This window comes from Papaver somniferum, chromosome 2 (assembly GCF_003573695.1).
Source record: "Papaver somniferum cultivar HN1 chromosome 2, ASM357369v1, whole genome shotgun sequence".
NCBI lineage: Eukaryota > Viridiplantae > Streptophyta > Magnoliopsida > Ranunculales > Papaveraceae > Papaver > Papaver somniferum.
In genome coordinates this window covers 17,122,000-17,133,850 of record NC_039359.1, presented here as the reverse complement: position 1 = coordinate 17,133,850, position 11,851 = coordinate 17,122,000, and the positions used below count along the sequence as shown (strand labels likewise).

Below are 11,851 nucleotides of genomic sequence, written 5' to 3'. Positions count from 1 at the left end.
ATTTCAATTCTTCATCTTCAAGATCAATTAATCTTTGATTCTCTAACCCCAATTCAGAGTCTTGAATAGTATCCTCTACTGAGCTCATAATTTGAATTTTTGCTGCCTTTTCTGTCTGAACCCTCTCTGCTTTAGAAAATTGTCAACTGAAGATGTTTTGAGACAATCTCAGCAAATCTTGCTCTTTCTTCCTGATTGCCAAAATTTGCTCCTAAATGAATTGAAGCTCCCATGAGCAAATCAAGAGTAAAATGAGACTACAAATTGTCAAATTCCCAATCTATGAAAAGTTAGGAAAAAAAATGAAACGTCAACAGCTTTTAACAAATTGTCAAATTCCCAATCTTAATCAAAATGTTCTTGAAAGTAACCGTCAAATATGGCTATATCATGTAGTAACAAAAAATGTAGTAACAATCGAGGCAATATGTACCATGTCCACTAATCCCAATTCTTTGCTGAGTAGAAAGAAGAACTGTTAATGCAGCAGTGTTTAATGCCAGGTATTAGAGAACATAATGAAACCACCAAGAGAGGCTAGTAAGTGATGCAGGGTTCACAGTTCCAATCTTTTGTTCCACCTAAAAAGTCACAACTGTCTGGAAAGGATAGAAACATTTAAATTAATCTGGATGCACAGCACAAAAGCTGACTTACTAATCTCCAATCTTCTTACCAACTACAAAAAGAGGGTTTCTAAATAAGAAAAACTCAAACTGAGTACTACCAAGCGCGCAAAGTCTAGACCTTCACCACCAGAAAAAGAAATCGTCACCCTACAATTCAAACCACAAATATGAGAGACTGAAAACAATACAATCTCACATCATACATAACAAGAATGAAGTGCTCAATTTAAGAGTTAGGTCTTATAGTTCACTAACAGAACAGATGGACATGACGTTGAGTTACTTTGGTTCCAGCTATCAAATGGATACAGAAAGCAGGTATGGAATCCTCCTATCAGGAAGTGAATGTTTTTTATTGCTAAGCAATCCAAGAATGCTAGTACCAGTTCTAACCAATTTGTTGGAAGCAATAATGATGATGACCAAAAACATTCAACTATCACACCAAATGACAACAACAAGAAAACAGTCCCATCATGTAGATCCAACATCTAACAGGAACAATAGTTTTTCAAGCAAACCCATATGAATTCCATCTAATATTCCTCTTCAAATCATAAATTCCTCAAACCACTACGTATAATAAAGAAACTAGTCAGGCCATGCATGTCAGAGCTGTTCCAACATCTAAGCTATGCTAAAGTTCAACATGTCAAAAGACAATTTGCAATCCGGTTTCACAACCTATTCAGATAATGTTATGCGCATATACACAACATCCTGTTCCACGATAACGGCATTGCTGTTTTACCTAATAAACCTAAGATATTTAACTGAAATATAGATAACCTACTAACTTGAAGATCAATACCAACATATTGCGCATATTATAGTTTCTAATTCAAAAAATCTTGCGAGAATTCTAGTCAAATTTAGTCAGTCTGCATTTCGGAACTTATGGACAAACATAAACCAAATGGCAGCAGTAACAGTTGCAGCAATCATGGAGGTCTTGATAGTGTGACGGGCCAAAGTAGCGAGGAGGGTAATGGTTACTTGTAACAGTACCAAATTATTGATAGCATGCCATTCAGGTGGTGCTCAACGGCTTGTCTACTGCTGGAGGTGAGACACATTGGTAGTACAAATAGTGTGACAGCTGATTTCCAGGGTTGACTTTCAAAAAAGATCTAAAAGTTGACTTTTTGTTTCTTAGATGGGGTTCACCATAGTTTTAGGCTTCATTTAATACCAAGACCGGGATTGAAAGTTATAATTCACAGGAGAGCTTTTGTGGACAAATAGACGTACTACACAATCATCATACTAAAAACGTGGTTCTATCAAATTGCTAATTTCTTGTAACTATCCTAGTCCAAGCCAAGAACTTCCAGCAGAAAAAAGTTTACAAAGACAATGCTCCTTCATAACTATATGATTTCAGAAAAAATACGCTGTAGTTTCATACTGAAATGTATATTTTTGTTTAAAAAGCCATAGGTGATGGACAGGGTCTAATAAAGGAGCTTCATTAGATACAGAATGAGTATTAACAGTCGGTCACTAAGTTCACATTTTCCATTCAATTGAACAATACACTAGTATCTAAGTATGACACATCTCGAAGACAAGGTGTAAAAGTATTTTTATTACTATGAACATAATGAATGTCTTCAAACAGAAGAGAAAAAAATAAAATATTCAACTAAGAACACAAGAAAGTAGACTATCTGACCTTAAATCAGAGAACTGCATCTTCATAAAGTATCTCGGATAGTTGCTCATTCTCCAAGATGTCTGCAGCCTTCATCTCTTTTTCTGAACTGAGGTTAGCAAGGAACGCAGCAGCCTTGTTGAATATGCTTAGCACAGGGTCCACTTTGAAATAGGTAATACCCCTATAGTGAATCGCGTCGAGATCAGAGATTATATTTCTGGTGAGTGAATAGATCTTTTCAAAATCACACATGTCTTCCGGGCGCAACAGTGATGTCACACGATATTTTGCTAAACAACCAGACTTCTCCCCTTCTCCATTCCGATCCCAAATGCCTCTCATATAATTGCATAGATCAAAAGAAGGGAGGTACATGAAAAAGTTTGACAATTTATAATCCCGAGCAATTTGTACCCCAAGTGCAACTCCATTCAACCTAGAATAGAATGTAGACATAGTGGTTTCTACACCAGAGAGACATTTGGACCTAGCCACTACTGGGACATACTGAGAATCACGTAAGATTGCCCCATAGCCTTTATCTGGGATACCACATATATGAATAAACAATGAACCCTTTTCAGATTCTAAACGAGACCAAAAAAGATCACCATGAAGGTTCCAAACCTTTGACTTCTCAATCCAATCTTTTTTTGAAATAAGAGGAGGGTAATCGACAACTTCTATAGGATGTTCACTTTCCTTGTCAGCTACACGGCGCTGCTGGGCTTTTGCGCCAGGTATCTCCTGCGATATATATATACACACACACACACATATAATCAAAAAAATTAAGAAACAGGCACGACTCTGCTAAGCTTTGAGATTGATAGTAAGTACCTCTATTTTGAGCAGAAAACTATAATAAGGTCTTACAAATTCGAGATCCTCCATTGTCAGGAACTGCAGAGGGTAAAGGAATAAAAATAAAGGCACAAAACTAATGGTCACACCAACTTAAATAAAGGCACGAAATTAATGGTTACACCAACTTGAGCAAAAGAATAAATAGACGATAATTACCATTGTTCTTGATGGAGACGTGAATCTACGTGGTGTTGCTTTTATTACAGGCATGCCTAAATCCCCTTCCAACTGCACACAGAAATCAATCCATGTTTATTCACCGAGTCATTCCTACTACTAAACAATATCGGGGTATTCATCATAAATACCAAACTGTTCTAAGGGATTCAGACACCAAGCTCAAGCATGTAATCGAAATTCTTACAGCATCAAGTTGAAACAAAAACAGAAGACAGGTAGTAGCATACCGAGTAATCTTTTTTCTCAATTACTGTTGTAGACTCTTGCTGTTCCTGCAAATTTGTTGCGACGATAAGAATCAAAAACAGAAACTGAGTGTGACAAACTGACAATTACTCACCATCAACTCAAAACTGAAAGAAATAAATACAATACGACAGGAGCTTACTGGGTGATCCTTATTCTCGCTTATTGTTGTAGACTCTTGTTGATCCTGCAAATTCGTTGCCACATATAAGAATCAAAAGGAGACACTGAAGTGACAATTACTCACCATCAAGTTAAAACTAAAAAAAAAGATACAACAGGAGCTTACTAAATGAGTTTGGCACTGATCTTTACTCATGGTACGTTGCAGATTCTTCTTCTGGCTATGTTTCTGCAAAGGTGGTTCCAAGGTACATACATTAATCAAAATACAAAACCAGATAAATATTAAAATTCTTGAAAATAGAAATCTTAACAGAGAACAAATTCCTAATATAACTAGAAATAAGATTTATAACCCTAATGCATATTTTGAAGTATGGCGTAAAAAAAAAAAAAAGCATGAAGTTTGAGAGGTGTACACCAAAACCAAGCATCAAATTGAAGAACTCACAGCATCAGTTTAAAAGCATCAAATAGATACTAGCTTACTGAATGAGTTTCACCATCGGTTATTGTTAGGGTTATCACTAGTCTTTCCTACAAAGATCGAAGCAAAGTATAAGAATTGCTTTGGTTCGGCGATGTGCCTACTCCAAGAGCAGCAAAATAAAGTTCTTATTCAAAATCAGAGAGTACACAACTTTAAAGGTTTTATAACACCTCTTACTCACGCGATGCTAGAATTAATGGGCATCTCGTATTTAGTATTTGCAGGTTTAATAATTATAAGAATCTGCTTATAGGAATCCTAGCAGAAAAACATATATGATTCCAAATATATTTGGAAATATGATTATTAAACAAACTTAAGTCGGTGACAAAAACAAATTTTAGGAAATTAGTTTGCTGTTTCCTTAAACCGAGCCAACATCTAATAGATAAACTCACAGAAGTATTGCCCAAGATTGTAGATGTTGGATCCTGTTGTTCCAGCAAAATTAACCACACGGTGAAAAATCAAAAATAACCACACACTGAAAAATCAGAAACTATGGTGTTGTCCCTCAGAGGCCTACACCTTGACTTGAAAAAAATAAAGAAACGGCTAAATATCCAGAAAGGACCAAATTACTTCATCATCCAAACAAACAAGTCTACCTGCTGAGCAGTATCTTAATTATCATGTTTCTGAATGACTGGAAGACACTATATCAAGCCCCAAAAGTTTTTACTGGTTTTGTAATAGTGAAGATAAAATTACTAGGTGAATTTAAACGCATTACTCCGAAAACCAAAGTTCAGGAGCTAGCTGCCTCCTGGTCAAGCCCCTGGTGCAATTCCAGACCCTCCTGCATCATCTCCTGCCCCTCTCATTTCAGCAAAAGTGTCTTCTGGTGCGGCACATTTCCTAGGGACGGAATAGCTCCTTCCATCCTTTGGTTGGGGCAAGGGAAGTACCCTATCCTCTGCAATCTCATGCGGATCTGTAATCTCCCCAGGACCAAATATAGCAATATCATAAACATCTTCAGCCATTTGCCGCATCACAAGTGCCAGCATAAAGATGTTTGGGAAACCACATAATCATTTGGAAGGTAAAGGGAATCATTCTCATGGATTCTAACCTTGTATGCCTCTGGAACTGGTGTAGAAAAGAATCGGGAATTAGTCATTTCTATCCCAAAGATATGGGCCGATACACATTCTTGCCCCGTTTTTTTCTACACTATTAAAACTATCCTGCCGTTTAAAGTAAACAGCCAAAATTGTTTGATAAGTGGGACCTAGTTGAGCTGTCAATTGAAAGTCCAGGTGTTAGTCCAAGTGTTAATATCTTGTAATGGGAAAAGACGCATATAGCCTTTCTTCTTCGTTTCAACTCCATCGAATAGGATAGTATCAGATGTAGATCTCGTTGTTAGAGAAGATGGCGGGAGAGTGGTGAGAAAGATATGGTTTGGGAAGATTACGTGCATGAATTTAGGATATATCCCAAACAACTGCATCTAATGTATCCTTATCAAGATATTTCACACCAGAAATTAGTTAGGGTTTTTCTCAGAATTTTGTTACTCTATCGGTATATAAAGAATCAAAGTCTAAGTTTGTTTCTATTCGTAAACCAGTTGATAAGAGTGAAGTTTATTGAGAAAACCTAAGTAATTTTAGGCGAGTGATTTCTGTATTTTGAAGAAATGGGGAAGGAGATAATGGTTGATGAAGAGTTACTGAACAAGAACTCTGCTGCATATACTAAAAGGTATATTTTCATTAGCTAACTATGCTTTTCATCTTTGTTATTATGAATTTTTGGTTTTCGATTTAGGGATTTCTTACTGGTTCAAATTAGGGTTTTCAATTTTTTCAATTTAAGGCTTTTCAAATCGACTTCAAAATTAGGGTTTTCGATTTAGGGATAATCACAATTAGATCTTTACAGTAGTTTATGGAATGATAAGTGTTCTGTTGATGAACATTACATGAATTTTGTTACTGAATTGGTCTATTAATGGTACTTTGGTGGTTTTGTATGGATAATATGCCTATGTGGATTAGTATGAGATTTTGAATTAAAACTAAAATTCAGAGGATGCAGAAATGTGATCATGTCTAGAAGCTGTGCTTGATAAAAAAAAAATTATCTACTTCTTTTGTAAATGGTGTGATAACCTTCATTTTTCCATTCTCCAAAAAAGCATGTATACAGATAAGATGATCCTCTTGCAAGGGTTGTCGTTTAATGAATTGGTTTTTCATAGAAAAAAAAAATTCAATTTCATACAGTCAATTATGTTTGTATATAAGAGTCATAAGAGTTGAAATATTACATTGATATAAGAGAATTCTGGTTACACTTCTATGAGTGCCATGTGCATATCCTGTTTGTTGTATGTGTACTGTGGTTTTAGTAGTTTGGTCCAAAATACTCTTTAAAGAATCGTCTTATTTTCGGAAAGGTTCAAAGAAATGATTTTGATTGAGAAGTTATATTCCGAGATTCGTATGCTTATAGAGGAAGGGATATCTGTCACTTGATTAATGAGTTCCTGAATCGAATCTTTTCTTTTTGTTGCGTGTCTTGAAATAATTGGCTGATGCACACAGAGATTTGAAAAAGTCTACTGATCATGTATGTATCCGTTTATGAGAGTTCTTTGGCATTTTGTGTGTGAATTTTCTAGTGCAAATCTGTTATAACTTATTTTGAATACTAGTGACTTATTATTTTTGTTCTCTTGCAGTTACATGAGACCTAATTCTGTACATATGGTTGCAAATACTTGGAGACAGGACAAAGAAAATGACAGGTGATTTGTCTTATTATGCTAGTGAAAGATGATGTTTTCTCTATTAGTTGATAGTTAGCCCCTATTGTGTAAGGGATCATATTTTGTTGTGGTAAACCATGCCATAAACTAGGTTTTTTTTTGTAGCATATGATGAATATATTTTAGTGATAATAATCTTCTATTATGTAACAGGGATTCAACACCTCATAAAGGTCCAACGACAACTTTATCTCCCAGGAAAAGCCCAAGGCTGATTGAAAAAGCTAAGAGGACGGTTGGTGTTAGTTTAACTAAGATGGTTCTGGATTTTGAGAACCATGTTGAGGAGCCGACACATGCTAGCAGTCAGGGAATTGTGAATCTAGATGATGATTCACTAGGTACTGAATTCTGGAAATCAGCCGCGGATAAAGTAGATGTTGTTGAAGAAGCTGTCAATGCGACTAAGGAATCAATGTTGCACCTTCAGAATCTTAATGCAGATGATTGTCACCCGGAAGACCAACCATGGAGCCGACCACTCATATACAGTGAGGGTGAAGATGATGCTGATTGGAAGGAGTTTTTACACAATTTTAGTATGAAAAGCAGTGCTGGTAAGGATAGTGAGGAAGAAGATGAAGGTAATGTTCATATTTTGAAATTTTAGAATTCATCGATTATGTTATGTTTACAATTTGATATTAATGTGTATTTGTATATGCCTCTGAACATGTAGATGATCATTATGACCAGTTGTTGGAGACGGATGATGAAGTTGAAGGTAGTGTTGGTTCTCTTTTAAAATTGGTTTTTACAATGATATAATGATACCCGATGTGTTAATTACTTTTTCCTTGTTGATTGTCATGACTTGAAGTTTTCAAAGAAGTTAAGGAACCACTGATTGATTTTGAGATTGAAAAGGGTAAAGGGAAGGAAATTGCTAATGGATCGGAAGATCATTATGGTCCTGAAATGGTTGGTAGGCCATTACCTAATCATGAAGTTAGAGTGGTTGATAATGGGCAACATTGGTTTGATGACAGTGATTTTGAAGATTTCCTTGTTGCTGCTGATTCAGTGGATAATGAGTTATTCCCTGAACCAGAAAATGAAATACAAGTTGTAGTTGATGACAGAATTGATGAGGGGATGGAATTTCCAGACAAGACCGCTTTTAAGAAACATCTCAGAAAATACTGTGTATCTACTAGGACAGAATGCAGGTTTAGTAAGAGTGATAATATTAGAATCAAGGTTGTGTGTAAAGGCTTTGGAGAGCCCATTCTATGTCCGTGGTATATATCTGCAAGGAGGATCCCTGGTGAGGCGACTTGGAGCATAAGAGATTTCCACTTGCACCACACTTGTATTGGGGATCCTTATGGGAGGAATTCATGTGCAAATCCAGAATTTGTAGCTCAACATGTGATTAACAAGCTAAGGGAGTCACATGGAAAGAATGTACCTAAACCTTCTGAGATTGCTGCCGAGTTTTGGACAAGCCACAACACCTTGATCCCGTATCACGTTGCATGGAAGGCTAGAAACAATGTGTTGGAGAGGATAAACGGAAGCTTTGATGAGAGTTTTAGACTCATACCAAGTCTGTGTGAAATGATCAAAAGGACTAATCCCGGATCAATTGCTACTTTCACTTACGGAAGGTAATATTATTTCTTTAATTGTTCGTAAAATTGATTAGTTTGAGTTCTAGTTTTAAAACTTTCCTTGTTTCTTCGTGCAGAGACAATCGATTTGAATCTGTGACCATATCTTTTGATGCCCCAATGAGGGGTTTTATAAATGGTTGTAGAAATGTGGTTGGGCTGGATGGTTGTCACCTGAAGGGAAAGTATGGTGGTTGTCTACTATCTGCCACTGCTCTTGATGGGCAGAATGGATTGGTTCCTTTGGGTATCATGGTTTGTAGAAACGAGTGTGCGGAGAACTGGTTCTTGTTCTTGAATAATCTCAAGCATAGATTGGCTGATCATCCCGTTGAGCCAATCAACTTCATATCTGATAGACAGAAGGGTTTGAGAGACGCTGTCCAAAAGTTGTTCCCTACTTCACCACATAGGTTCTGCTTCAGGTTACAAACTAACCTCCAACCTGATCATTTTATTGTTACAAAATACATAAAGTATGTTCTATATTCATGGCAGGCACATGTATGCAAACTTCAAAATGCACTACAAGGGATCTAAAGTACACACACTATTCTGGAATGCTGCTAGAGCTTATAAGCCTAAACACTTTCAGGTTTGTTTTAGTCCGTAAATGAAATGAGTGACATTTTTTATTCTTAGAAAGTAAAATTCTTGTAACACTAAATATGTTTCAACTGTAGGCACACATGGATAGTATGATGTCAGAGAATGTTAGTGCTTGTCAGTATTTGATGGGCGAGGATCCTAAAAGCTGGTGCAGGGCCTTTTTTGACCACAAGAGCGCTTGTGAACACTTGAGTAACAACTTTTCTGAAAGTTTCAATAACATGATAACCAACATTAGGGAGAAACCTGTCTGCAAGCTAGTTTTGATGTATGGACAGCTAGTGATGGGGCTGTTTTACAAGAGAAGAAATGCTTGTGTTGGATGGGATTCTGGGGATTTGGTTCCTACTGCCAAAAAATTATTGAAGAAGATGTTTAAGAAAACAGGGGAATATAAGGTAGAAGGAGCGGTTGCTGGAAAGCTTTATGAAGTCACAAGCATACATAATACAATATTCACTGTTGACCTTGAGAAACATACTTGCAGCTGCATGCAATGGCAGCTGAGGGGTTTCCCCTGTCAACACGCAGTCTGTGCTCTGCAGCAAATCAGGCCCAATTGGGTTGAGTAAGTGTGCAGAACACATGTAATTTTATCTATGATTATTTCTTTATTACCAATATCTGAAATGTTAAACCTGTTTGTTTTTCTTGTGTGCATTTTTATAGGTATTGTGCCAGATACTACTCAGTGGATAACTACAGGACCACCTATTCCCCTGATATGGTGCCATTGGAAGGGCCTGAGGACTGGGATGAGGTTTTTTCCTAACTCTCAACTATTCATGTTTACTTGTACTTAATTGGATCTGATTTATGTTTGCACTATGAACTTAGACAACCTTTTACATTACATCATTAGGTTTACCTTAAATATCCGTGTGTATCTACTTAAAAGTACAATTGTGATACATGAATTCAAAGTACTCTGTGAAATATCTGAACTCAATTCTTCTCAGTTCTTGTATGAACCCTGTACCTAGCTACTTAATGGATTTTAGTGTTTGGAAGCCGGATTCCAGACCCTGCAGTAACATATATAGTGTAGATATTTAGGATGTTTAATTTTTGCGGAGGCTAAGTAATCATTTTTAGTATTATGCAATATTTACTTCATTTGTTATTCTCTTATACAGCCAAGAACAATTATTGTTCCTCCATTGCTCATTAGGAAACCGGGCCGGCCTAGGAAGAACAGAAGGAAGGCCTATAATGAGACCCTATCCGAGAAGAAAGTCAGGTGTTGCAGCAAATGCAAGCTGCCTGGTCACAACAAGACAACTTGTCCTGGTGGTGCAATTGGCTCTAATACAAAGAGAAATGGGTCTACATCTGAAGAAGGTGGACTGGCATTTCAATCCCAATCATCATCACAAGCTGGAAGTGCTGGTGGTTCTATGCCTGCAACGAAGAAGCCAAGAAGATTTACTTGAAACTAGTTTTGGCTAGGATGTCTTTTGTTTTCTTTCAAGTGAGACCTATAAAACTTCATGCATTTGCTCTGTTTATTTGGCTATGTTTTAGATTAGCTTTTACTTTGTTTGGATATTAGCTATCTTCCATAGATATTGTTTTTGGATGTTTTGAGTATTGGATATTTGATTCAATGTTATCAATAAATGGTAGTGTTAGTGTCGTTAGCTTGCCTTGCTCTATTTTTACGATTTTATGGTTTTTCTATCTGGATTTTAACAGGTGAAGAAGACAAAGTTTGTCGATGAGATCCTCCTGAAGAAATGAGGAAACAAGTTTAACTGAAGGGTATATTGGGCATCTCAGGTCATCCTAAATCTGCCACATGTCAGTTAACACCAGTTAACTTGTAACTGGATGGAAATCTTTGTAACGGGATTAATTTGTAACTTTTGAAAAAAACGGGATTATTTTGTAAACAACTTAAGAAACTGGGACATATGTGTAAATGACCCAAAAGAATCCTTGCCTAGCACCGCCACAGACTACCCGCTGATCTCCAACAAGAACCACCCCTTCATTGATAACAAATTGATCTATGTCAGGATGTACAACATACAGATGCCATCCATCCTGCACCCTCCTGAGTTGAGGATGCGAAACCTGCTGAGGCTCTTGTCTTCCAACACCACCATAAGCGTTGGAACAACCCCGAGCTGCAACCTTCTCTTCATCGCCACCATTAACACCACTTGTAACTTCATGCATGTCCGCCTATGGAGATTCACTGTTGCTACTTATTTCTACCACCTTCCAAAGTGGAGGAAATGGAAATTATTGGTAATCAGATTCTTAAATACACAAATCACTACAGTCTACAGCTATGAAAACCAAACTCGACAGCTAGGCATTGCCTATTTGACTATGAATGTCAAAAACCAGTACATGTTTATCATGCGTATCAATCTTGGGCTTCTTTACCCCTGGAACATCTCTGGTCAATCGATCTCCACTCCTAGATGGAAGCTTATTCAAATTCTATAAGCATTTTGGCTTTTCTTCGACATCGAATCAATGGAAAAAGAAATGCTTGGAATTATCATGTCTGGAAATTGAAATTCCTCTCTCTCCAGAAGGATATATGGATGGGAAGACCAACAGTTATCACATCTCAACCATCAATTAAACATCATATAGATTGGGTTATCCGGATCTTGAGGAGGCACATGCCTACTGGATGCATGC

The 11,851-nt window shown here is 36.9% G+C and overlaps 2 protein-coding genes across 2 annotated transcripts; one reads left to right on the top strand and one right to left on the bottom strand.

Moving 5' to 3' along the window:
* Positions 1 to 463: 463 nt before the first annotated feature.
* On the bottom strand, positions 464 to 4,266 carry LOC113353003. The gene is made up of 8 exons (XM_026596729.1): positions 4,154 to 4,266; positions 3,869 to 3,931; positions 3,722 to 3,766; positions 3,561 to 3,605; positions 3,310 to 3,381; positions 3,127 to 3,189; positions 2,305 to 3,033; positions 464 to 776 (listed from the first exon to the last, which is right to left on the bottom strand). The coding sequence occupies exons 2-7, from the start codon at positions 3,896 to 3,898 to the stop codon at positions 2,311 to 2,313; spliced, it is 978 nt and encodes a 325-aa protein (XP_026452514.1). The 5' UTR covers positions 3,899 to 3,931; positions 4,154 to 4,266; the 3' UTR covers positions 464 to 776; positions 2,305 to 2,310.
* Positions 4,267 to 5,837: 1,571 nt separating this feature from the next.
* Positions 5,838 to 10,626, top strand: LOC113350692. The gene is made up of 10 exons (XM_026594823.1): positions 5,838 to 5,902; positions 6,885 to 6,950; positions 7,125 to 7,555; positions 7,651 to 7,695; positions 7,792 to 8,581; positions 8,662 to 9,009; positions 9,083 to 9,179; positions 9,268 to 9,761; positions 9,863 to 9,953; positions 10,330 to 10,626. Exons 1-10 carry the CDS (start codon positions 5,838 to 5,840, stop codon positions 10,624 to 10,626), a joined length of 2,724 nt encoding a protein of 907 aa, XP_026450608.1.
* The last annotated feature ends 1,225 nt before the right edge of the window (positions 10,627 to 11,851 follow it).

Excerpts from the sequence above, each read along its gene's own strand:
- LOC113353003 (XM_026596729.1), bottom strand. The coding sequence starts at position 3,898 with ATGAGTAAAGATCAGTGCCAAACTCATTTA. Across the intron at positions 3,382-3,560 it reads TTGAGAAAAAAGATTACTCG|TTGGAAGGGGATTTAGGCAT; the intron begins GTATGCTACTAC and ends TTCTGTGTGCAG. Across the intron at positions 3,034-3,126 it reads GTTTTCTGCTCAAAATAGAG|GAGATACCTGGCGCAAAAGC; the intron begins GTACTTACTATC and ends TATATATCGCAG.
- LOC113350692 (XM_026594823.1), top strand. The coding sequence starts at position 5,838 with ATGGGGAAGGAGATAATGGTTGATGAAGAGTTACTGAACAAGAACTCT. Across the intron at positions 9,010-9,082 it reads CCACATAGGTTCTGCTTCAG|GCACATGTATGCAAACTTCA; the intron begins GTTACAAACTAA and ends TATTCATGGCAG. Across the intron at positions 9,762-9,862 it reads ATCAGGCCCAATTGGGTTGA|GTATTGTGCCAGATACTACT; the intron begins GTAAGTGTGCAG and ends GCATTTTTATAG.